Raw genomic sequence first — 25,693 nt, 5'->3', positions numbered from 1 at the left:
AACTGCACACAATACTCCAAGTGAAGTCTCACCAAGGCTCTATACAACTGCAGAAAGACTTCTTTACTCCTGTACTCAAATCTTCTTGCAATAAAGGCCTTCCTTATTGCTTGCTGCACCTGCATGTTAGTTTTCAGTGACTAATGAACAGGACACCCAGGTCCCTTTGGCCATCAACACTTCCCAACCTCTCCCCATTTAGTAAATATTCTGCATTTCTGTTTTTCCTACCTAAGTGCATAACTTCACATTTTTTCCACTTTATATTCCATCTGCCATGTTCTTGCCCACTCACTAAGCCTGTCTAAATCCTCTTGAAGCCTCTTTGCATCCTCCTCACAACTCACATTCCTTCCAAGTTTTGTGTCATCATCAAACTTGGAAATATTACATATGGCCCCCGCATCCAAATCACCGGTAGAGATTGTGAATAGCTGGGGCCCAAGCACTGATCCTTGTGGTATCCACTAGTCACAGCCTGTCAACCTGAGAATGATCCGTTTATTCCTACGCTCTGCTTTCTTTCTGTTAATCAATCCTCAATCCATGCCAGTATATAACTCCTAATCCCATGTGCTCTAGTTTTGTTTACTAACCTCCTGTGTTGGACCTTATCAAAAGCCTTCTGAAAATCTGAATACAGTATATCCACTGGTTCCCCCTTATCTATCCTGCGAGTAACATCCTCAAAAAGTTACAACAGGCTTTTCAAACATGATTTCCCTTTCATAAATTCGTGTTGACTCTGTCCAATCCTACCATTATTTTCTAAATGCCCAGTTAACACATCCTTTATAATAGATCCTATCATTGTCCCTATTTCTGAGATCAGGCTAACAGGTCTGTAGTTCCCTGTTTTCTCTTTCCCTCCTTTCTTAAATGGGGGGGTTACCTTCCAATCCGCAGGCACCATTCCAGAATCTCTAAAATTTTGAAAGATGATCACCAATACATCCACTATCACTACAGTCACCTCTTTCAACACTCTGGGTTATAGATCATCGGGTCCAGGGGATTTATCAACTCTCAGCCCCATTAATTTCTCCAGCACCACTTTTTTACTAATACTAACTTCTTTTAGGCCCTCAATCTCATTGTCCCTTGACTCCCCAAAACTTCAGGGAGGTTTTTTGTATCTTCCTCCGAGAAGATAGACAGAAATGCGGCGAGCCATTCAAAGTTTCATTGATTTCGGCAGTATCGTAAAATCCCGCCTGTGTAAGATTATGCCCAAAGTACTTGCTTAGCTTTTCTGCCATTTCCTTATTACCCAGTAGAACTTCTCCATTCTCTGCCTGTAATGGGCCCACATCTGTCTTTACTGACCTTTTCCTTTTTAGATACCTATACAAGTTTTTACATTCCGTTTTTTGTGTTTCTCGCTAGTTTACTTTCATATTCTGTTTTCTCTTTCATTATCAACCTCTTAGGCCTCCTTTGCTGAATTTTAAAACGCCCCCAATCCTCAAGCTTACTACGTTTTTTGGCAGCTTTATATGCATCTTCCTTTAATCTAATCGAATCTTTATTTCTCTTATTAGCCATGGTTGGATCACCTTTTGTGCCTTAAAAGGAATGTAAATTTGTTGTAAACCATGTATTAATTCTTTAAATGCCAGCCATTGCCTGTCTACCATCATACCCTTTAATGTAAAGGCAAAATACTGCGGATGCTGGAAATCTGAAACAAAAACAAAAAATGCTGGAAAAACTTAGCAGACCTGATAGCATCTGTGGAGAGAAAGACAGAGTTAATGTTTCGAGTCCGTATGACCTTTTAATGTAGTTCCCCAATCTACCTCAGCCAACTTGCCACTCATATCTTCGTAGTTTCCTTTGTTTAGATTAAAGACCGTAGTTTTGAATTGAACTACATCACTTTCAAGCTTCATGTTATATTCTTGCATATTATGGTCACTCTTCCCTAAAGGCTCCTTTATAGCGAGGTTATTAATTAGCCCTTTCTCATTGCACAGTGCTAGATCTAAAATAGCCTGTTTTCTAGTTGGTTCCTCAACATACTGTTCTAGAAAACCATCACATATTCACTCCAGGAATTTGTCCCCCTCAGCATTAGTGTTAATTAGATTTACCCAGTCTGTATGTAGATCGAAGTCCCCGAAGATTACTGTTGTTACCCTTGTTACTTGCACATAATTTCCTGATTTATACCATGCCCTATGCTACCATACTGTTTGGTGACCTATAAACAAGTCCTACCAAAGTTTGCTTCCCCTTGCTGTTGTTAGTTCCACCCAAACTGATTGTACCTCTTGATCTTCCGATCTAAGATCCTCTCTCACTAATGTACTGAATCCATCCTTTACTAACAATGCAACCCCACCTACTTTTCCTTTTTGCTTATCCTTCCTAAATGTCGAATACCCGTGAACTTTCAGTTCCCAACCTTGCAGCTACGTCTCTGTAATGGCAATTAGATCATATCTGTTTACTTCCACTTGTGCCGACAATTTATCTACTTTGTTGCGGATGCTGCGTGCATTCAGATAGAATGTATTTAATTCTGTCTTATTAATTTTCACAATCTCTAGCCTTAACTGCTGGTGCACTCTGTCCCTTCCTGCCATACTCTAATAAACATTTCCCTTATTGCTATACTGCTCTCTTACCTTCTCCTCTCGCTTTAGTTTATCACATCTTCCCTCACCCCCCAATATTTAGTTTAAAGTCCTCTCTACTGCCCTAGTTATATGACAAGAACACTGGTCCCAGCCCAGCTCAGGTGAAGACCATTCCAATGGTTCGGTGCCCACTTTCCCCAGTACTGATGCCACTGCCTCAGAAATCAAACAAAAACAAAATACTGCGGATGCTGGAAATCTGAAATAAAAACAGAAAATGCTGGAAAAACTCAGCAGGTCTGGCAGCATCTGTGGAGAGAGAAACAGAGTAAGTGTTTCAAGTCCATATGACTCTTCTTCAGAGCTAAAGAGGAATCGAAACCAATTTCTCCCACACCAGTCTTTGAGTCATGCATTCAACTCTCTAATCTTATTTACCCTACACCAATTTGCTCATGGCTCATAGTAATCCTGAGATTATTACCTTTGAGGTTTTGCTTTTAGTTTATCCCCTAGCTGCTCATAGTCTCTAAGCAGAACCTCCTTCCTAGTCCTACCTATATCATTGGTAACTACATGGACCACAACCACTGGATCCTCCCCCTCCCACTGCAGGCTCCTCTCCAGACCAGAGCAGATGTCCCGAACACTGACACTGGGCAGGCAACACAGCCTTCTGCATTCTGGCTCTTGGCTACAGGGAACTGTGTCTATCCCCCTCACTATACTGTCCCCAGCTACCACCACATTTCTGTTAGCTTTCCCCGCTTGAATGGCTTCCTGTACCATGGTGCCATGGTCAGTTTACTCATTCACCCTGCAGTCTCCACTCTCATCTGTACAGGTGGCAAGTACCTGAACCTGTCTGATAACTGCAAGGGCTGAGTCTCCTCTACTTCTACCTTCTCAATCCCCTGACCTGCCTCACCTACAGTCCCTGACCACTGACTAAAACATCCTATCCTAAGGTGTCTGACTGCCTCCTGGAACAAAGTGTCCAGGTAACATTTCCCATCCCTGATGTGTCACAGTGTCTGCAGCTCAGCCTCCCGCTTAATGACTGAGCCAAAGCTCCTCAAGCCACAGATACTTACCGCAGACGTGTTTGCCCTGGATCACACTGGATCACATTCAGGAGCTCCCACATCCTGCAGTTGCCATCCTTATTGTATCTTAATTAAGTAACTAATTAATTATTTTCTTAATTTATTTTGAATTAAATTAATGCTTCCTCTCACTGTACTAATTTAAACCTCAGTAATCCAATAAACGCCATCAGTTAAGAATAAAAGAAAGAATGGACTCATTAGTTTCTTACTTCCCTTCTAATGACCTTAAATTAACTATAAAGTAGGTACCTTAGGGTTATTTAAAAGCTTATGTTTTTTCTAAATTCCAGCTCTATATAAACAGTTCCTAACAGCAATTACTCACTAACCAATCAACTTACAGCTTTCCAATGAGGACACTGTTTGAATTTTTTTTCTCAATCTGAGCGAAAGATGGAAGCTGAAGCTGTTCCTCTACAGATCCCAACGGGTCCTCATCTCTGCCTCTGCTTCTACTGGCTCCCTCGGACTCAGTGACTTCTCGATGAAGTCTTGCTCTTTAACAGCCACACTCTCCTTGCTGAAGTCTCACTGTTTATACTTTCTATTTAAATGAAGTCACCATAGTACAAGACTGTTTCAGCACAGAAACAGGCCATTCAGCCCAACAAGTCCATATGGGTGTTAAAGCTCCACACAAACCTTCCCACAGCCCTCTTCATCTCACCCCATTAAGCTTTCCTTTCTCCTTCATCTGTTAATCTAGCTTCCCCTTAAATGCCATTCAACTCAACTACTTCTTGTGATAGTGAGTTTATTTTATTCTCAACCCTCTCCCTGCCAAAAAATTTCTCCTGAATTCCCTATTAGATATATTCATAGTTACCTTATATTTATGGTCCCTAGTTCCAGTTTTCTCTACCCTTTCATAATCTAGTTCATCACGCTGCTGTAAATTAGATAAGGTGGCAGCAAGCTGCACACAGCAACTCCTACAAACACCAATGTGATCATTTGCTTTCTCGATGTTGGTTGAGCAATAAATATTGGTCAGGAGAGCCAGGAGAGGTTCCCCGCTCTTCTTCAAAATAACAACATGGATCATTTATGTCTACCTAGGACCTTGGTTTAATCTCACATCTGAAAGACGGCACCTCCGATAATGTAGCACCCCCCCTCATTACTGCACCACAAGTGTCAGCCTGGATTTTGCACCAGATTTTAAGAGAATTGAACAAACCATCCATGATTTTTGTGCCTCTAGGACCCCTGGAGATGTTGACTCTGCTGTTTGAAGGATGGTGGTCTCAGCAGTTGTGCTGAGATTTGACTCGCTGATATCGTACAACATTAACTGTGATCAAAATTTGTGGGCCCAATGGGAAGGCAGGTTCAATGATGCAGAGGGAGGATAGCCATAAGTGGGGTCATTCTCCTTAGAACAGAGAAGTTGAGGGGGAAATTTAATGGAGTTGTTCAGAATCATGAACATTTTTGATAGAATAAATAAGAGGAAACTGTTTCCAAGTGCAGGCAGGTCAACGACTAGAGAACATAGATTTATGGTGATTGGCCTAAGAATCAACAGCAACATTCTTTTCACCCAGCGGGTTGTTGTGATCTGGAGTTATCTGCTTGAAAAGGTAGTGAAAACAGGTTCAGTAGTAAAATTCAAAAGGGAATGGAATAAATAATTGAAGGGAAATAAATTCCAGAACTTTGGGGAAAGAGCAGGGGAGTGGGGCTAATTGGATAGCTCCTTCAAAGAGCCAGCACAGGCCGAATGGCCTCCCTCAATGCTGTAAGATCCTGTGGCTCCATGAAAAAAACTGCTAAAAGGGGCACTTGTTCACTGGAAACTGGATATGACCACTCAGCTGATTTGGGAGGGGCTGCCTAAACACCCACTTTCTCATTGACCCCGTCTGTGGCTTCAATCAGCCTCCACCCACCCACCCCCACACCACCCAGCGCTGCACCCTACCAACCACCCCCCACCAACCCCCCACCCACCACCACCTCCCCCGCCCTCCCAGGCAAGGAAGTCATTGTTTTCTTTTAAAATGTCCTCCGTGTGATTGAAGCGTTTGACAGCACTACACAACCACCTGTGGGTTCCACACACAAACTTGTCCATTCACAGGAACATAGAAAAATTTACAACACAGAAGGGGGGACCATATGGGCCATCATGTCCATGCTAAATCTGATGGCCTGTTTAGCTGTTTAGTGCCCCACACCATCGCTTGGCACTATTTAAGTAGCGTCTTTCACAACCCCAGGACATCAATGAGTTTTTTTATTGTCAACAAAGTGCTTCTGAAGTGTGGTCACTGATGTAATGTAGCAAATTGGGCAGCCAATCTACCCACAGCAATATTGCCGGGTATTCTGTTTTTAATGCATGAGGAGTGTTAGCTCTGGTTTCTGCGCTTAAGTCTCTGAAGTACGATTGGAATTCACAACCTTCAGACTGAGAAACAAAGGTGCTACCCGCTGAGCCATGGCCAACGTTAATGCTTCTCGAGGTAAAAACGTTACTTCTTTCTATCTCTTTATCCTGCGTCATTGTCCTCGATGCAAAATAAAATGGTTACCAATTAATAGAAACAAAGCATCCCCAGTGTGGAGGCTCGGCTTAGAAGTGGCCCTGTGTCTTTCCCTTTCCGGAGAGATGTATCCCATCTGTCTCATCGCCATCCTCAGCTTCCTAATCAGTGCCGGCCACAAGTGTCATGCCTTGTTCCAGATTATTGATTCCAATTATTTGGACGGTCGACTCTTTCCATCCGTTTAATGTTGGTTGCAGTTTCTGTAATTGGACTAATTCAAACACTTTCACAAATATGGCGAGTCTGGAGAGATCAGAGATTGCTAACCGATCATAAAATCCTCAGTGAATGCAGCCCAGCCATTGTTAATGATTTACAATGGTCACATAAATCAAAGCACCTGAATATGCAGCAGGCACAGTATGAAAGATTTGTGCACAAGCATTTATCTTTCAGGTGAGAGGCTTTGAACTCTTGTCCCAATAACCTTAATACAGGTACTGCCTATGTTTAGCACTCCAACGAGCTGAAGCATAATAATACCTCAGTTTACTTACATTGAATTACATAGAACTTGCAGCACAGAAACAGACCATTCAGCCCAACTGGTCCATGCTGGTGTTTATGCTCCACTTGAACCTCTTCCCACCCGTCATCATCCTTCGATTGTGACCTTGTAAATAGTATGACCTTCGATTCCTTTCTCCCATGTGTTTTTATCTAGCTTTCCTCTCAACTCACTAAGTTCCACATTCTCACCAGTCTGAGTAAAGAGGTTCCTCCTAAATTCCCTGGTGGGTTTATTGGCAACTATCCCTTCTTAATAGACTCTAGTTTTGGACTACTCCATTACTTCACTAATTCAATTCACTCCGCGTGATATCAAGAAACGGCTGAAGGCACTGGGTACTGCAAAGGCTATGGGCCCTGACAATATTCTGGCAATAGTACTGAAGACTTGCGCTCCAGAACTTGCCGCGCCCCTAGCCAAGCCGTTCTAGTACAACTAAAACACCGGCATCTACCTAGCAATGTGGAAAACTGCCCAGATATGTCTTGTCCAAATAAAGCAGGACAAATCCAAAATGGCCCATTACCGCCCCGCCAGTCTACTCTTGATCATCAGCAAAGTGGTGAAAGGTGTTGTCAACAGTGCTGTCAAACGACACCTACTCAGCAGTAACATGCTTCAATTGTGTAGAACCTTGGTTAGACCACACCTGCAGTACTATGTGCAGCTTTGACCCCATTACCTTAGGAAGGATATTATTGCCATAGAGGTTGCAACACGGTTCACCAGGCTTGTTCCCAGACTGTAGGGCTGTCCTGTGAAGAGAGACTGGGGAAACTGGGCCTGTATTCACTAGTGTTTCAAAGAATGAGAGGTGATCTCATTAAAACCTACAAAATACTTAAAAGGATAGACATGGTAGATACAGGTAAGATATTTCCCCTGGCTGGGGAGTCTAGAACCAGAGGACACAATTTCAAAATAAGGGGAAACCGACTTAGGATCGAGATGAGGAATTTCTTTTTTTACTCAGAGGGTTGTGAATCTTTGGAATTCTCTACTCCAGCGAGCTGTGGAAGTTCAGTCAGTGAGAATGTTTAAAGCAGAGATTGACAGATTTTTAATGAGATAAAGGGATAGTGGGATAGTGTGGGGAAACAGGCATTAAAGTGGATGATCAGCCATGATCATATTGAATGGCAGAGCAGGCTTGATAGGCTGAATGACCTACTCCTGCTCCTATGTTCTTATAACCTGCTCATTGATACTCAGTTTGGGTTCCATCAGGGTAACTCAGCTCCTGACCTCATTACAGCCTTAGTCCAAACATGGCCAAAAGAGCTGAACTCCAGAAGTGAGGTGGGAGTGACTGCCCTTGACATTAAGGCCTCATTTGACTGAGTGTGGCATCAAGGAGCCCTAGCAAAACTGGAGTCAATGGGAATCAGGGGGAAAATTCTCAGCTGGTTGGAGTCATACCTAGCACAAAGGAAGATGGTTGTGGTTGTTGGAAGGCAATCATTTCAGTCCCAGGACATCACTGCAGGAGTTCCTCAGGGTAGTTCCTAGACCTAACTATCTTCAGCTGCTTCATCAATAACCTTTCTTGAATCAGAAAGTCAGAAGTGGGGATGTTCGCTGATGATTGCACAATGTTCAGCATCATTCGTGACTCCTCAGATACTGAAGCAGTCCATGTCCAAATGCAGCAAGACCTGGACAATATCCAGGCTTTGGCTGACAAGTAGCAAGTAACATTCATGCCACACAAGTGTTAGGCAATGACCATCCCCAACAAGAGAGAATCCAACCATCACTCCTTGATGTTCAATGGCATTACCATCACTGAATCCCCCACTATCAACATCCTGGGTGTTACCATTGATCAGAAACTGAACTGGACTAGCCATATAAATACTGTGGCTATAAGAGCAGATCAGAGGCTAGGAATCCTGCGGTGAGTAACTCACCTCCTGTCTCCCCACAGCCTGTCCACCGTCTACAAGGCACAAGTCAGGAGTGTGATGGAATACTCTCCACTTGCCTGGATGAGTACAGCTCCCACAACACTCAAGAAGCTTGACACCATCCAGGACAAAGCAGCCCACTTAATTGGCACCCCATCCCCAAACATTTACTCCCTGCACGACCAATGCACAGAGGCAGCAGTGTGTACCATCTACAAGATGCACTGCAGAAACGCATTAAGGCTACTTAGGCAGCACCTTCCAAACCCATGACCATCTAGAAGGACCAGGGCGGCGGATACATGGGAACACCACCATCTCGCACCCACCTGCACCCAACCACTGTACTGAAAATTCAGGCCAGCAGGTTGACACCTCATTTTTAGGTATGCCTGGTGCTGCTCCTGGCATGCCCTCTTACACTCTTTATTGAACCAGGGTTGATCCCATGGCTTGATGGTAATGGTAGGTTGTGCTGGGTCAAGAGACCACCAGATTGTGGTTGAGTACAATTCTGCTGCTGCTGGTGGCCCACAGCACTTCATGGATGCCTAATCTTGAGTTGCTAGACCTGTTCGAAATCTATCCCATTCAGCATTGTGGTAGTACCACACAATATGATGGAGGGTATTCTCAATGTAAAGATGGGTCTTCATCTCCACAAGGACCGTGCAGTGGTCACTCCTACCAATAATATCATGGACAGATGCATCTATGGCAGGCAGGTTGGTGAGGATGAGGTCAAGTATGTTTTCCCTCTTGTTGGTTCCCTCACCACCTGCTGCAGACCCAGTCTAGCAGCTATGTTCTTTAGGATTTGGCCAGCTCAGTCTGTGGTGGTGCTACTGAGTCACTTTTGGTGATGAACATTGAAGTCCCCCACCCAGAGTACATTCTGCACCCTTTCCACCCTCAGTTTCCTCCAAGTGGTGTTGAACATGGAGGAGCGCTGATTCATCAGCTGAGGGAGGGCGGTACGTGATAATCAGCAGGAGGTTTCCTTGCCCATGTTTGACTTAATGCCAAGGGACTTCATGGGGTCTGGAGTCGATGTTGAGGATTCCCAGGGCAACTCCCTCCCGACGTATACCACTGTGCTGCCACCTCTGCTGGGTCTGTCCTGCCAGTGGGACAGGGCATACCCAGGGATGGTGATGGTGGTGTCTGGGGCATTATCTGTAAGGTAAGATTCCATGAGGATGACTATGTCAGGCTGTTGCTTGACCAGTCTGTGAGACAGCTCTCCTAATTTTAGCACTAGCCCCCAGATGTTAGGAAGGAGGACATTGCAGGTTCAACAGGGCTGAGTTTGCCGTTGTCGTTTCCGGTGCCTAGGTCGATGCCAGGTGCTCCATCTGGTTTTATCCCTTTTTATTGGTTTTTTTAGTGGTTTGATACAACTGAGTGGCTTGCTAGGCCATTTCAGAGGGCATTTAAGGATCAACCACATTGCTGTGGGTCTGGAGTCACGTGTAGGCCAGGCCAGATAAGGACAGCAGATTTCCTTCCCTGAAGGACATTAGTGAACCAAATGGGTTTTTACGACAATCAACAATGGCTTCATGGTCATCATTAGACTTTTAATCCCAGATTTTTATTGAATTCATATTCCACCATCTTTTGACAGCCCCCACAGCATTACCCCGGGTGTCTGGATTATCAGTACAATGACAATGCCACTACGCCACCACCTCCCCATGTGTTGGCTCCATAACCAGCCAGGGGCAATCCCGGAAGGCCATTTTTGGAACGGATTTCAATGGTAATCGAGGAGTTAATCAGGAACTCCTAACCTGTTCCCGATGGCTATAAATGCATCTGCCTTTCTCAATTGGTTAGACCCCTTCTGGAGCACCGTGTACTGTTTTGAGCACCGCACCTCAGGAAGGTATTTCAGCCATAGAGAGGGTGCAATGCAGAATGATGCCTGGGCTAAAAAAGTTAACTTTCATAGACTAGCCTTGTATTCCCTTGTGTTTAAGGTATTGAAGGGATGATCCAACTGAAGTGTTAATAATGTTAAAAGAATTTGATGGAGTGACGGAGAGGAGATATTTCCTCTGATGTAGGAATCAAGAACAAGAGGACAATTAAAATTCGAGCCTGATCTACTGGGGAGTGAAATTAGGAAACATATTTTCCCACCCAGTGGTGGTGGAAATCTGGAATTCTCTCCCACAAAAGGCTATGGATGCTGGAGTCAATTGGAGCTCTCAAGACTGAAATCAATAGATTTTGGTGGGATCAGGGTATCAAAGGATATGGAGCTAAGGCAGGGGGATGGAGTTGAGGTGCAGATCAGGCATTAATGGTGGAGGATACTCAAGAAGCTGAACACTGTTCCTGTCTGTAATGTTCCTAAGTGGGTAGTAATCTGGAGCAGGAGCCTTGGCTGATTGTTCTGCTCCTTAGCCTTGGGATTCTAACCGTGAGCTCTGGCTGAAATCAGTGAACTCAGCCCAGGCCAGCGATGAACAAGAGCCGGGTTGGAGCAGGAAGCCGCAGCACCACAGTTTTATGTTCCTTGGCCCTCAGGGGGTTGTGTGACAATCTTGATAAGTGTGGATGGAGATCAAAGTACGTGACCCCCCACTATTAAAGCTAAATAAATAGAATAAGGATTTATCACCCCCTTCTCCTTAAAGCTACGACAGCCTTCTCCCAAACCACCAACTCGTCCAATTTGTGGTCAATTTCATCTATTGAAACTCGACCAATCAGTGATCTCTGTGAACCTGACCGGATTTCGAAGCAGGGTCACTGGGGAACAGGCTGCTGGGAGAGAATAATAATTAATCAGGAACATAGAGGCAGACGGAACAGCTTCTAATTCTACACATTCATGGAGAAAAAAAGCCATGTAGGAAATAATAGGCTAACAGTTCTGATTATTTAAGTATAGTTCACTCACCTTCTACGTAATTCCTTTTTCCACTGTTTTGATATAGGTTGACTGATAGATAGATACACACATAGTAGATAAATGGATACATATATAGTGGATACTTCGCTACTTACACCAACAACTTACATTGATCTAGCACCTTTAACATAATAAAACATCACAAGGTGCTTCACAGAAGCATTATAATATAACATAACATTATAACATAAACTATGACACCATAGTCATAAGAAGATATTCAATCAGATGACCAAAAGCTTGGTCAAAGAGGTAGGTGTTAAGCAGTGTCTTAAAGGAAGAAATTGAGGTAGAGAAGCAGAGAGGGTTAAGGAGGGAATTCCAGAGCTTGGGGCCTAGGCAACCGAAAGCATAGCCCCCAGTGGTGGAATAATTATAATTAGGAATCCACAAGAGGCCAGAATTAGAGGAACACGGATTTCTCAGGGGGTTGTGGGGCTAGAGGAGATTACAGAGATAGGGAGGGACAAGCCCATGGAGGGGTTTGAAAACAAGGATGAGAGTTTTAAAATCAAGACATTGCATTGACCAGGAACCAGTGTAACTCAGTGAGCATGGGGGTGATAGGGGGATGGGACTTGCTGTGAGTTAAGACACAGGCAGCAGAGTTTTGGATGACCTCAAGTTTACAGAGGGTAAAATGTGGGAGAGCAGCCAGGAGTGCATTGGAATAGGTGAGTCTAAAGGTGGGGATGGCATGGATAAGGGTTTCAGCAGCAGATGAGCTGAGACAGGGGCAAAGCTGAGCAACGTTACAAAGGTAGAAATGCATAATAGATAGATACATAACTCATGGATAGGTAGATACATACTTACAAACATGATGGTTGGTTGGTTGGTTGGATGGACAAATGGACAGATACCTCTTTGGCTCACTTTCCTCCTTTAAGACATTCCTTAAAACCTATGTCTTTGACCAAACTTTTGGTCACCTGAACTAATATCACTCCTGGAGCTCAGTGTCTTACTTTTTTTTATAGTAATCCTGCGAAGCACTCTGGGACAATTTATTACATTAAAGGAGCTATATAAATATAAGTTGTTGTTGTAGATAGGTAAATACATGATAGCAATATACATGATTAAAAAATGCATGATAGATAGACAGATCAATGATAGCTTAGTAGGAAGGCTCTGTTTTCAAAATATGTTCCAGAAATTAATGCTAAAACCTCCATTTGTGGTACAACCAAAACCATTTGTCCACTAACACGTTAAACAGTCATTTTTGCACCACAATTTTCCCTCCTCTTCTGACTCATGTTCAGGGAAAGTTCCAAATGTACTAGTCACCTCTGGCATCTTAACCTGTTGACCATCATTCAGATGTGAAATTAACCTATCCATTTGAACGAAGAAGATAGAGAAAGGGGCATCAGACCCAGGCACAGTTACTTCCCTGTGCCAAACTCCTCAGATGTGAAGCTTCCAGCAAAGGTCATGGCAATGCTGATTTTTTTTTTTTTAATGCTCTTCCCATCTCCCAATGACAGTAAACCCCTGTGTTACAGTTACAAACATTCTCCTAGCTCAGATCATTTGGCAAGCGCGGCATGAGTACTCCTTTGACAAAGAGGTCACGCATAACATTGAATTTTCACACCAATGCACTTTCGTTAAAGTTACAGATAAATTTGGATGAAGAGGACTGTTCTCCCCTTTCATCTCATCACCCCACAATACCAACCTTACCACCTTGACATTACTCCACTCAGGTGTTTCTTAAACTGCTCAGTGCCATTGCCTTAGCCCTTCATTCCATCTGTCAATTTAGCCCATCACTTCCGAGTCATTTTGGAATAATCACATTTCACCACTTCTCTACCTAGCCTTTATTTTTTCTATTCATTCCTGGAACGTGAGCATTGTTGGCCAGACAAACATCTGTTGCCCATCCCTAGTTGCCCTTGAGAAGGTGGTGGTGAGCTGCCTTCTTGAATTGCTGCAGTCCATGTGGTGTAGGTACACCCACAGTGCTGTTAGGGAGGGAGTTCCAGGATTTTGACCCAGTGACAGTGAAGGGACGGTGATATGTTCCCAAGTCAGGATAGTGTGTGGCTTGGAGGGGAACTTACAGGTAGTGGCGTTCCCATGTATCTGCTGCGCTTGTCCTTCTAGTTGGTAGAGGTCGTGGGTTTGGAAGGAGCCTTGGTGAGTTGCTACAGTGCATCTTGTAGATGGTACACACTGCTGCCACTGTGCTTCGGTGGTGGAGGGAGTGAATGTTGAAGATTGTAGATTCCTTTGCTCTTTAAAACTTTATCCAATTCAAACTCAAATATTAAGCATTAATTTGCTTCAATAGTCATTTGAAACAATCTAATCCATTTTTCAGTAGCCTGTTGTGCAATTTGTTTTTGTAACCTCCACTTTACGCTTCTACTACCAATCCCACCACTGTCTGATGTCTGTCCTGAACGTGCCTTTAACTACCCTAACCTTCTTCCCTCCTGCCCTGCTACCCTGGAATAATATATCAGCATTGTTCCCAGTTTATTTTCTATGTCCATTAAGTCCCAGGGATTTCACAGTTTATCCAATCTCTTCACCCTTTCACAATTCTTGGTATTTCTGGGGCATCCTGAGAAACGACTGATTTCTGATATTACTTGTACAATTCTTTTATTTTTTATTCATTCTAATTTCTATTATTGTTTTATAATTCTGATATAAAAAAGTCCTTCAGTTCTTTTTGAATGCTTTTGTTTGAATTGTTCCGCCTTCTGTTCTAACTTTGTATCATCTACAATAATGGTGTGTAAGACTCGTTGACCTCAAACGCAACCTAGCAGAAGGAAACATTTTAAGCTTGAGAATCTGAATCCTGTCAATCGAGACATTCAAGAGGGCAATGGATGATTATCTGAATAGAAACTGTGAGCAAGTGTACGGGGAAAAAGCAGGAGAATGGCACTAAGTCATAAGGCTCATTCGGAGAGCCAGCGCAGACATGATGGGCCGAAAGGCCTCCTTCTGCACTATAACAGTTCTGTGATTCTGGATAAAAATGTCAGGATGATGAGATGTGGTGGTTTACGTTCATGGGCTTGAGCGGGAGAATGTCACTGTTTGTGTTCATGGGGATGAGGAGGAGAATATTAGATTAGCACTAAATTCCTCTGCTTTTATTTGTATGTATGTGTGTGTGTGTGTGTGTATTTATACATATATGTATAAAACCAGAGGAAATTAGTGGTTAGCCTAATACTCTCCTCCTCATCCCCGTGAACGCAAATTTCCTTGCTGTGTTTAGGATGCAGCTAATACATATATGATATATGTGTGTGTATTTATATATATATATATATATGTGTGTGTATATACACATATATGTGTGTTTGTGTGTATGTAGATATATATAAACACACACACATTTATGCCGCATCCTAAACACAGCAAGGAAATTCCATTTGGTTGTCAGTTCCACCAGAATACCCCAGTTTGATGCTTTGGGATGCATTCAGGATTTTGAAAGCAATAAGGAACAAAATAAATTCTTGTTATATTCGCCGGGACCTCAGCTATTTGTTCTCAATTCAAAGTTACCTCCAATTCAATCCCCGAAAACCCATTTCCCCCATAGTTTCAAGTGTTAGGTGAAGGCTGCTTATAACGATCAGGGGTGAAAGCCCCCCTCAGCCCCCAATGCGAATTAAGGAGGATTGTACATTCCGTAGTTTTCCTACGGTGTTGTGCACCAGTGAGGCTTATTGATGTTGTAGAGTGGGAGTGAACGGCGATGTAAGAAGTTAAAACGCGTCACGTTTCTGCTTCTCCCCAGCTCCGAAGGAGAATCATATCGGACCCCCAAAGGCTAACTCTGTTTCTCTCTCCAGACCTGCTGAGTCTTTTCAGCACTTTCTGGGTTTTTTTTATTTTGGAAACTAGATATATCATTTTACATTAAACGGGGAAGGTATATGTAAGGGACTGAGAAGGTGGTTTAATAACAAAGTCTGATCCTGCGTAGATTTCCTCGCCTTCAGCACCCTCCCTGGACAAACTACACAGGTTAGGATGTAAAACACGAGTCAGGTCCCAGAGTGACAAGGGAGAGAGAGAGAGAGAGAGATAACGGGGGGAAGTTGTACTGAGTAGAGAGGAGGGAGAGAGAATCCATAGCCAGAGCTACAGAGGAAATGCAAAACTAAACGAACTCTGGGATCAGAAACTTCTGAGGAAGGGGTTAGTGAGAAAATGAGGGTGGGTGGCGGGGGCTGTGGGGCGCCGGTGGCGTTTTTTTCACCGATTTCGACTCCCTGATATGAGATTTCAGTAAACCGAGTGCGTAGTGTTTACCACTGACCACAGCTCGACCGTATTCTGTACAACTTTCGTTAGAAGTTTCTATACGTTTTGTCTTAAATCACGTACCCTTCGTTCCCTCTCCACTTTATTTTAAAGCTGCAAGTGTATTGTTGGTGTCCGGTGTGAAGAAAGTTTCATCTTATGGTTACCTTACAGGGTCTTATCATTACCTAAGGCCTGAATTCTGCATATTAACTCTCAGGTATAACACTCGTCTGTTCAGCTGCCCAATCTACTACCTTTTTTTTTGTTTGCTCCTGGATTAATTTATTTTCACACAATTTATAAAAAATATATTTCGTTCAAATGCAGTGAGTCGAATGCACACCTCTTGCCTCCTGCTTGGTCATTGGTCCTTTTAGTATGAAAAGCTAGGCCTGTGGTAAATGGCCCGAATATCCCACTCCCTCCGGATGAACAGAAAATGACTGCGGATTGCTGGATCTCTTCCGAAGGAGAGTCTTATTGGACTCGAAAGGCTAACCCTGTTTTCCCTCTCCACAGGTGCTGCCGGACCTGCTGTCTTTATCCCAGCAGAACTGAATGATTTAAATTTGAATTATTATAAAACGGGTTCCAGTCTTGGTCGTAAAGTGCCTGGATTGGGGGGAAAAAGTTGGAGTTTAAAGCCAATAAATTAGTGAGTTTGCTCTGCATCGTCTACATTTTAGACATAGAATCATACAGCACAGAGGAGTCTATTCCGCCCATCGTGCCGGTGCTTTGAAAAGGGCTATGTAAACAGTCCTGCTGTTTCTCCGCTCTGTCTCTATAATCACACACTGGGGGTCCCCCCACCCCTTTCCAAGTATTTATCCGATTCCATTTTGAAAGTTCCCATTGAATCTGCGTCCGCCGCCCTTTCAGGCAGCGAGTTCCAGATCACATCGACTCGCTGCGTAAAAATAATCCCAATCTCCTCTTTTGGCCCCTTGCGGATTATTTAACCCCCTGTGTCCTATATTTCCTGACCCACCCCCACCCACCCACCCCCCCCTATCAGTGGAAACGGTTTCTCCTTATTTATTCGATCAAATCCTTAAATATGAATTAAGAATTCTGGAGACTGCACTCTCCACGTGGCACATTCTGCTGTCCCCTGTGATGGTTTTTAATAAGAAGGGGGCGGAGGGAGGGGTTGAGAAGTTGGGGGGGAGGGGGGGGGGGTCGAGGTCTGTCTGAGCTCAACCCCGAGATGTCCAAGCGCCTCTCTTCCTGCCCGCTCTTCCCCTACAATCAGGGTAAATCTCCGATACGGTATCAGCTCCTCTTGTAACGAAAATCCACCACTGTGAATGTTTGAAACCGATCCAGAACGGGATTGGGATTGGGGGGGGGGAATGAGAATTGACAACAGTGGGAACTTTGATTAAAAAAATCAGAAACACAAAAAATGATCCTTTGATGTTTAATCTACTTCAACGTTTCTTTTATAAAATGGAAACGAACGAAAAAAAAAGGTGATTTCTGTCGTACACAAAATAGATTTCCTACTGCAGGCACTGGTTGAAATTTGGCAAGGAGCATATTAATTTAGTGATTAAATTAACGATTAAATTAATTTGAAATATCCATGAGCAGGTTCCGCGCGGAGCGAGTTGCAAACAAGTCACTCCTGTCGCTGCCTCTGGGACTGGGACCGGAATCCGATGAATATTTAAACCTTTTACACCGGCAAGAGCGCGACTGAGCTTCACCCAAATGAGGGTAATTAATTAATTAAACGCCTTTTGAATAGGCTCCTCTCCCCAGGGAAGGGTAGCGCGTGGGCCAATGGTGTTCCCTCTCCCGCCGGGGGCTGAGATTTTCATAGAGACTGTCAAAGGCAAAGACTTCTGTGCACTCACTGCAACTCTGAGAGAGAGAGACAGAGAGAGAGAGAGAGACTAGTGAAGCCGCAACACAGTTAGCGGATTCCCCAGTCACAGGCATCTCAAACAATATATATTTATTTTAGACAAACCCAGAGCCGAGTAGACAAGTGGAAATAAGGCACGAAAAAGAGGGGGGTAGACGGATAGGCAAAGAGAGATAGAGACAGGCAACGAAATAGAGTGAGACAGGGAGACAGGGCGAGAGGTAGACACACACACACACACACACCGAGACAGACAAGAAGGCATAAAGGGAGAGACAGTCACAGACTGGAGAGAAACTGAGACAGCGGGGGAAGGTCACGGAGTGAGGGACAGAGAAAGGCGGTGAGGGAGAGAGTCACGGGCTGAGAGGTGGGGTAACGGAGAGAGGGAGGCTAAGAGAGAGAGAGAGAGAGAGAAACGGCCAGAGAGATTCGCACAGAGAGACCGACAGAATAATATAGACTGGAAGACACAGGGAAGACGCATACAATGATAAATCAACTGTAGAGGAAACACAAACGAATTCGAAACTGGGACACAAGAGAATTGCAAGGATTGTCAGTTTACCCAGGTAAATAGACAGGGAGAGACCTTGAGCAAGTGACTCATGCCCAGAGAGTAGCAGTGGGTGTTGTGCAGAACAGTTGTCCCTGTCCCCAGACACAGCGAGAGGAGTTGTGGAGATCTACAGGTAGTCAGTGGGATAGACAGTGCCCACAGAGAGGAGTGTTAATAAGACTGGCACCGCCGGCTTAGGACAGCACAGTCGCCTGCTCGGCATCTCAGAGGGGCGGCGATCACGTTGAGAGGGTCCTCCCCACCCCCCACCACCCACCCCCCCCCCCCTCCCACCCCAACCCCCAAAAAACCTCCTCACCTTCAATCCCAACAGCATGGAGAAGTCGAAAAACTTTCGGATCGACGCCCTGCTAGCCGAAGAGCCGCCCCGGGCCGTGCCGAGCGCTTCCCCCCCACCGATCCTCAGCCCCAGCTCGGCGGCCGAGAGCTCGGCGGGCAGCCCGACCTCCTGCCTCCGCGCCGAGACGCCCTCGCCCCGGGCCAACCCGGGCGCCCTGCCGCTGGCGGCCAGCGGCATCGTCCCCAAGCCGGGCCTCCTCCACCTGCAGCCCCCGGGGCTGGGCGCCCTGTCCCACGCCGCCATCCCGGCCATGTACGGGCACCCGGTCTACACCTACCCGGCCTTGGGCGCCCACCACCCGGCTCTGTCGTACGGCGCCTTCCCGCAGCTGCCCCAGCCTCACCCCGAGCACCTGAAGGCGGCGGCGGCGGCGGCGGCGGGACCCTTCCCGTTGGACCACTGGCTTCGGGCTCAGACCGCTGGCATGATGATACCGAGACTACCCGACTACACCAGTGAGTAAAAGAAACCCCGTCTTTCAATTCACGATTTTTTAAAAGTAGATTTTTAAAAAAAAAGAAATTAGAACAAACTTTTTTTGCAACTTTGGGAACATTTAAAGTTTAAAAATGCGCTCGTTTTGGAAAATGAATCATTCCCACGGACTCGTTCTTTTTTTTTAAAGATTACTTATAATTTTTATTGTGCAGACTCGTTCTTGGTGGACCACCAAAGTGACATGTTCAATGTGGGAAAATGGAGAAGCTGGGATGGTTTTCCTTAGAGCGGGAAGGGTGAAAGGAGATTTAACGTTCAAAATCAGGGAGGGTTTTTGGATAGAGTAACTAAGGAGAAACTGCAGGAGCAGGAGGGTGGGTAACCAGAGGGAAGAGAATTGACAGATTAACCAGGGGTTGGGGGGGTGGGGGGGGATTTTATTCCTACCCAGCGAATTCTCGTGGTCCGGGATGTGCAGAAAGGGCGGTGGAAGTAGATTTAATAATAACCTCCAAAAGGGAATTGGATAGATACTGGAGTGGGGGGGGGGGAAGACATGTGCAGGGCGATGGGAAAAGAGCAGGGGGGTGTGAGACTAATTGGGTAGCTGTTTCAAAGAGCCAGTACGGGCATGATGGGCTGAATGGTCCCCTCCTGCGCTGTAAGAGTCTACGATTATGTAAAGTGGGTCAGGGACGCGTTAGTTTGCTTGCAGAGGCTACCAGCAAACTTGCTCTTTGATTCGTTTCGTGCTTTTTTCGGTTGTGCTCCGGGATCATTCTCCCCCCCCCACCACCGTTTCACGGTGATAATTATTCCCCGAGAATATTATTTGGGGATCAGCCGGGTGCCGCACGGAGAGTTCGCTGAGAAATGGGATAAAGGAACTGAGAGAGAAATGTGTTTCAAGTAGAAACTGCTCGGGAGGACGTTTCATCGTTTCACAGTTTTGTGTTTTTTTTAATTAAAAAAAAGTTTAATCGAATTAGTGTGTGGAATTGCTGCAAAGAGCGCCTTCTATTTCACATTGGCGAGACTTCCCTGTGAAATGAGGTGTCCAGATGTCCTGCCCGTTCAGGCTGCGCGTTACATCCAGAGGTTTCAACGTTATTACAAAGCCAGGGTTTCTTTCGAGGGTGGGAGCTGGCTTTTGTTCTCTCCCTGCATCTGTTTTGCGTTTGAGCAGGAATAGTTGCCAGAGTGTTCAGTGTCGGGAGGCGGGGTGGGGTGGGGTAGGGGAGAAGCTCCGGTTCCCTTCTCTCTCAGCCGCTTCTGACATTGAGAAGTGGGATTAAGCCCCTTAATCTTGCCTGGGTCCAACCTAATCGGCGCGGTACCGACTGATCGGCATTTCACACCACGAAAAATCAGTGTTTTTAGGGGAGGCGGGGGGGGGTGTTCACACGCTGCAATGTGTGTGAATATGACATTAAATTATTAAATAGTAAACCCTCATACATTATATACAAATAGGTGTATTTTATATATAAATATTATATCAAATATGTGTGCATATATATCTACATAGAGGCATAAAGACGTGCATCTCAGTTGGGACTGGGCGATTCCTATTGGAAAGGAATTGTTCTTACACTAAAGACCCAAGCAGCGGGTATAATGATCCCAGAGCGAAACAGAACAGAGAAAGGAGCACTCAGGTTAAAGTCTGGCGATAACTGTGGCAAGAAATGAACTTGTTTCTTCACCCAGTTCCCAAAAATCATAGAATCGTACAGCAAAGAAGGAGGCTGTTCGGCTCATCGTATCTGTGCTAGCTCTTTCACAGCCTCAGGGCATTCCAAAGGCGATCAATAGGCGACGAGGTGTATTTTTTTTTTTGTGTAGTCACTGTTCTAATGTGTGTGTGTGTAGATCAACATATATACTATCAAATAAGAACAGAAATTGCTGGAAAATCTCAACAGGTCTGGTAAGCATCTGTGGAGAGAGAAATAGAATTAACGTTTCGAATCTAATATGACTCCCCTTCAGAACTTGTGTTGTTCCAGCGTTTTCTGTTTTTATTTCAGATTTCCAGCATCCGCAGTATTTTGCCTTTATATATAACACACATATATCTACAGGACACGCCACCAGTGCAAACTTGTAGCCTTGTATGATGTGGTACAATGGCGATGTTTTCCATGGCTGTCGGGTAAGATAGTGCCAGGAAATCGGACTGTGTGTCTGTGTGTGTGAAGATGGTTTGTGTGTGTGTGTCTGTGTGTGTGAAGATGGTTTGTGTGTGTGTGTCTGTGTGTGTGAAGATGGTTTGTGTGTGTGTGTCTGTGTGTGTGTGAAGAGGTGAAGAAACCAATTTCGTCAAAGGAAGTTGTCCTTGTCAGTCTAATTGCTTGTTGGGAGAAATTAGTTCAAATCTGCAACGGAAAGTGGGTTGTTTCACGGCAAATTAGCCGGGATGAAGGGATCAGTGTGTGTGTGTGGGTGCAGATAATGCGGTTAGATACACCTTCCACCAGGGCAACGAGGGTTGCGAGGAGAGAGCGAGGCAGCGGGAGAAGGAAAGAGTAGACACACAACACGCACAAGTTAGAAACGATGCCGATATACATGGAGATCACACAGCCCCCCTGCATGATGAAGACACACGAAGCCAGGGAGACGTCGAGAGGGAAAGGCAGAGAGGAACCGAAAGAGAGACACAGAAATAGAGGGAACGGAAGAGACTGATAGAGATCTGCAAAAAAAGAATAAGGATAAACGGAGAGAGATTGAAGCCGCTCATTAGACGGGGATAAAGAGGAGTTAACTCTGAATGAGATGCGGGACAAAAAAAACAGAAGGGCAGTTCCGAAGAAGGGTCACACTGGACTCGGAACGTTAACTCTTATTTCTCTCTGCACAGGTGCTGCCAGACCTGCTGAGTTTTTCCAGCAATTTCTGTCCTTGTTTTGAGACAGAAAGACAGGGTCGGAGACTGAGATAGAGAGAGAGACAGAGAGACAGAGAGGCAGACAGAGTGTGTTTAGAAACAGGTAGAAAGATGCCAGCCAGAGGGAACCTCGGGGAGATTCATTAAAGCTACATGGAACTGTACAGATTTGTATAGTGGTTTCTCCTGGTACATTGATTAACTTTAGCCGATACCCTCCCCCACCCCCCTTTCCCATTTTTCCCATCTAGTCGCCCTGTCTGATTTTAGAGGAACAGTTTGGAGTCACATTTACTACACACTTCACACAAACAGTTCAGCTTCGCTCACAGCGGGAGACTCTGGGAGGCGAAAAGCGGAAAATAAAACCGAAGGCAGTTTGTGCTTGTGATGTTTTGCATGTGACTGTCTGTGTTTATTGTAGAATGAGGGATAGCAGGCAGCTGTTGTCTGATTTTAGGGTAAACAGTCTAATCTGTTTCACACGCACACACACACAATATTTTTTTTTTAAAAATGAAGTAATATTTACTTGAAAAGGAGAATAAAATCAATTCAGTTCTCCGGGGAGAAGTTGGGTGAGCTTCGGAATTAAACGGAGACGACACGGGCAGGGCGGGCCGAATGGCCTCCTTCTGTGCTGTAAGTTTGTGTGATCCAAGTCTGACACTTGCTGCAGTTGTATCCCTCGTGTGACTTGACACCAAATCCACACGGATTGGATTAAAAGCGAGTCAGCCTCCCGTTCCTCCAGATTCAGGTCTAAAACACTTAAAACGGTTTCAGAAATCGGGGAACATAACCCCGGGTAGAGATGGAGGCTGATGTCTTACTGATGTGCCGACGCAACGGAGCGTTCGTTGTGCCTCCTTAACACTTTAACCCCCTGTTTATGTGGCCGACCTGTTTTCCCCCTGCATTCTGGCGAGCGCCAGTCGAAGTTCTCACTGTAACCTCTCAATGGTTGCACGAAACGTCCCTTTACCATTTTACACATTAAGTTTGGGAGGGGGGGTGGGTGGGTGCTGGAATCAAATGCTTTTTACTGCGGAATTCCACTAATAACGTGTGAGACTGAATGTATTTCTAGGAAGGCCATTCAGCCCCTCAGCCCCCTCTTCTGCCAGTCAATGAGGTAGGTCAGGGCTGACCTGCGCCTTCAAGGCCTGCTTCACAGGAGCATTATAAAACAAAGTCTGACCTCAGGCCACATAAAGGAGAGATTAGGTCAGATGACCAACCCCCTCCCCGGCTTTAAGGAGGGTCTTAAAGGGGGATAGCCAGGCGGAGAGGTGTAGGGAGGGTTTTAGAGTTTGGGTCTAGGCAGCTGAAGGCAGGGCCACCAATGGCGGAGTCATTATAATTGGGAAAGCCCAAGGGGCTCAGGTTAGAGGGTGCACATATGTCGGAGGGTTGTGGAGCTGGAGGAGATGACAGAGGTAGGGAGGGACAAGATCATGGAGGGATTTGAAAACAAGGATGAGGATTTTAAAGTCACGAGGCTGCTAGGCCAAGGATCCAGTGTATTTCAGCCAGCACAGGGGCGATTGGGGCATGGGACTTGCTGTGAGTTAAGGCAGGGGCAACAGAGTTTTGGGGGATCTCAAGTTTACGGGGAGTAGAATGTGGGAGAGCAGCTAAGGGTGCGCTGGGATCGTCGAGTGTGGAGGTCAGGAAGGCATGGATAAGGGTTTCCACAGTAGATGAGTTGCCTCCTGACACCTTTGCTCAGCATCTCTTGAGATCCTTTTCCTAAAACCATGTGTAACACTAGGTTGTAATCGTATAAAGTTTACGGCACAGAAATAGGCCATTTGCCCCATCGTGTCTGCTTCGGGATAATCGTATCAAGAAATTTGATACATGGTCTAACTTGATGCTTAGGGTGATCTTCAGTTAAATGTTACAACTTCTGTAGCAAGAAATTGATCAATCTCAAATTTAGAATTCATAATTGACCATGGGAAGAGAGGTCCAACCTTCTGCCGCCCTTCTTAATGCCCGTCAGAGGGGAGGGACATTGTTGTGGGTTTCATGGTGACCTGTTAACCTCGGTCCAATGGTCCTAGATTTCAAATATTCGAGCCATCCACTCTTCACAATTTAACAGGGCGGAGGTTTTAAACAGAAATCTACCCTAGTGCAGGGCACACCTTAACCTCTTATTTTGGGAGGATTCTTGTTCTATCTTCTGCTTGCCAGAAATAAATAGAATCAAAAAGTAATATAAACACAGGTGGCAGCAGAATGGTGCGGTGTCCTTCAGTGACACAGTAAAGGAGAGGTTCTGATAAGAATGGGTGGCCTGCATTGCAACGCAAAGACATTTTTGATAAAGTTTAAGGTTTGGGATTAGATTTGGGATCAGGGTTTCTGAAGATGAAGGAAGTGTTCGATCGGGTTTTTTTTTGTTGATGGTTTCAATGTATGAAAATTCTTGTGTCCATCGTTATTTAAAATCCAACCGTGGCTTGGGCGGTGTGTTGTACTAGATCCGTTTAGAGTTTGCATTTCCCGGATGATCATTTGGGCAGGAACTAGTTGAGATGAAGGATTGGAGAATGCAATTCCCTTTTTCATACTGCAATTCCACTTTCCCATTGCAATCCACCTTTTCATATTACAAACCCCATTTCCATTTCAACCCCCTTTCCCCATTGCAATTTCCCTTTTCCCATTTCAATCCCCCTTTTCATATTGCGATTCCACTTTCCCATTACAATACCTTTTTCTCATTGCAATCCCCTTTCCCATTGCAATCCCCTTTCCCATTGCAATCCCCTTTTCCATTGCAATCCTACTTTCCCATTACAATCCCCCTTTCCCATTTCAATCCCCTTTCCCCATTCCACTCCCCTTTCCCTTTGCAATGCTCTTTTCCCATTCCAACCCCCTTTCCCATTCCAACCCCCTTTCCCATTACAATCCACTTTCCCATTTCAATCCCCCCTTCCCATTTCAATCCCCTTTTCCCATTTCACCCCCTTCCCATTTCAATCCCCTTTTCCATTGCAGTCATAGTGCAGAGTTCCAAATGACCTGGTGAAAGTGTGGCCCGGTGTTAGAATGGGAAAGTGCAGAGAAAACACGGAGAATGCGGGTCCAGGAATGAAGGAGTTTGTGAGAAAGGAAGTTGAGAAAGGTAAGTGTGGGCAGGACATCCAGAGCGAAGGACTCGGGTGTATCACAGAATCAAAAAGCATAGAAGGAGGCCATCCGGCCCGTCGTGCCAGTGCTGGCTTTTTGCAAGAGCTATCCAATTGCGCCCTCCCCACCCAACAACTTTCACCTTGCAATTTTTATCCACATAAACCATTGAACGAATATCGCAATGTTAAGGGCCAATTCTCATTTCTAATGAGAATACCGAGCTTTTTGGAAGCTGATTTCCGTGCTGTTGGGTATTATTCTTTTGATTAAATCTCCGTGACAAAGACACGGTTGACGTTTCAGCAAAAGTTAGTCTGGGAGACACGAGAACTCGGTAATGGGGCTGGACAACAAGGGTCAGAGAGCCAGAGAGGTGGTGGATGCAAATCTCACGTCGCCGATCACACAACAGTCGATGTGTTAAATAAACAGTCAACAAACGGGCCTTTGGAAAATTGGGGAAAAAAAACGTGTAGTTTGCAGCACAAAAGGCCATTAGACCCATCGTGCCAGCCCTCCGCTGGTGTAACCCTCAACTAATC

At 45.1% G+C, this 25,693-nt stretch overlaps 2 protein-coding genes across 2 annotated transcripts in view; one reads left to right on the top strand and one right to left on the bottom strand.

Annotated features, from left to right (window-relative positions):
• LOC144686882 (tubulin alpha-1D chain) overlaps positions 1-25,693 on the bottom strand; it is a 917,839-nt gene that overhangs the window by 391,180 nt on the left and 500,966 nt on the right. The window lies entirely within an intron of this gene.
• Positions 18,645-25,693, top strand: part of mnx2b (motor neuron and pancreas homeobox 2b) — a 48,712-nt gene continuing 41,663 nt past the window's right edge. Inside the window, exon 1 of the mRNA XM_078552784.1 lies at positions 18,645-19,125. Coding sequence (XP_078408910.1) covers positions 18,645-19,125 — 481 coding nt within the window. The remainder of the gene's footprint in view (positions 19,126-25,693) is intronic.

The sequence above is a fragment of the Cetorhinus maximus genome, chromosome 11 (genome assembly GCF_964194155.1).
Source record: "Cetorhinus maximus chromosome 11, sCetMax3.hap1.1, whole genome shotgun sequence".
NCBI classification, from domain to species: Eukaryota; Metazoa; Chordata; class Chondrichthyes; order Lamniformes; family Cetorhinidae; genus Cetorhinus; species Cetorhinus maximus.
Note: the sequence above shows the minus strand (reverse complement) of the source record. Positions and strands in the feature narration are given on the sequence as shown.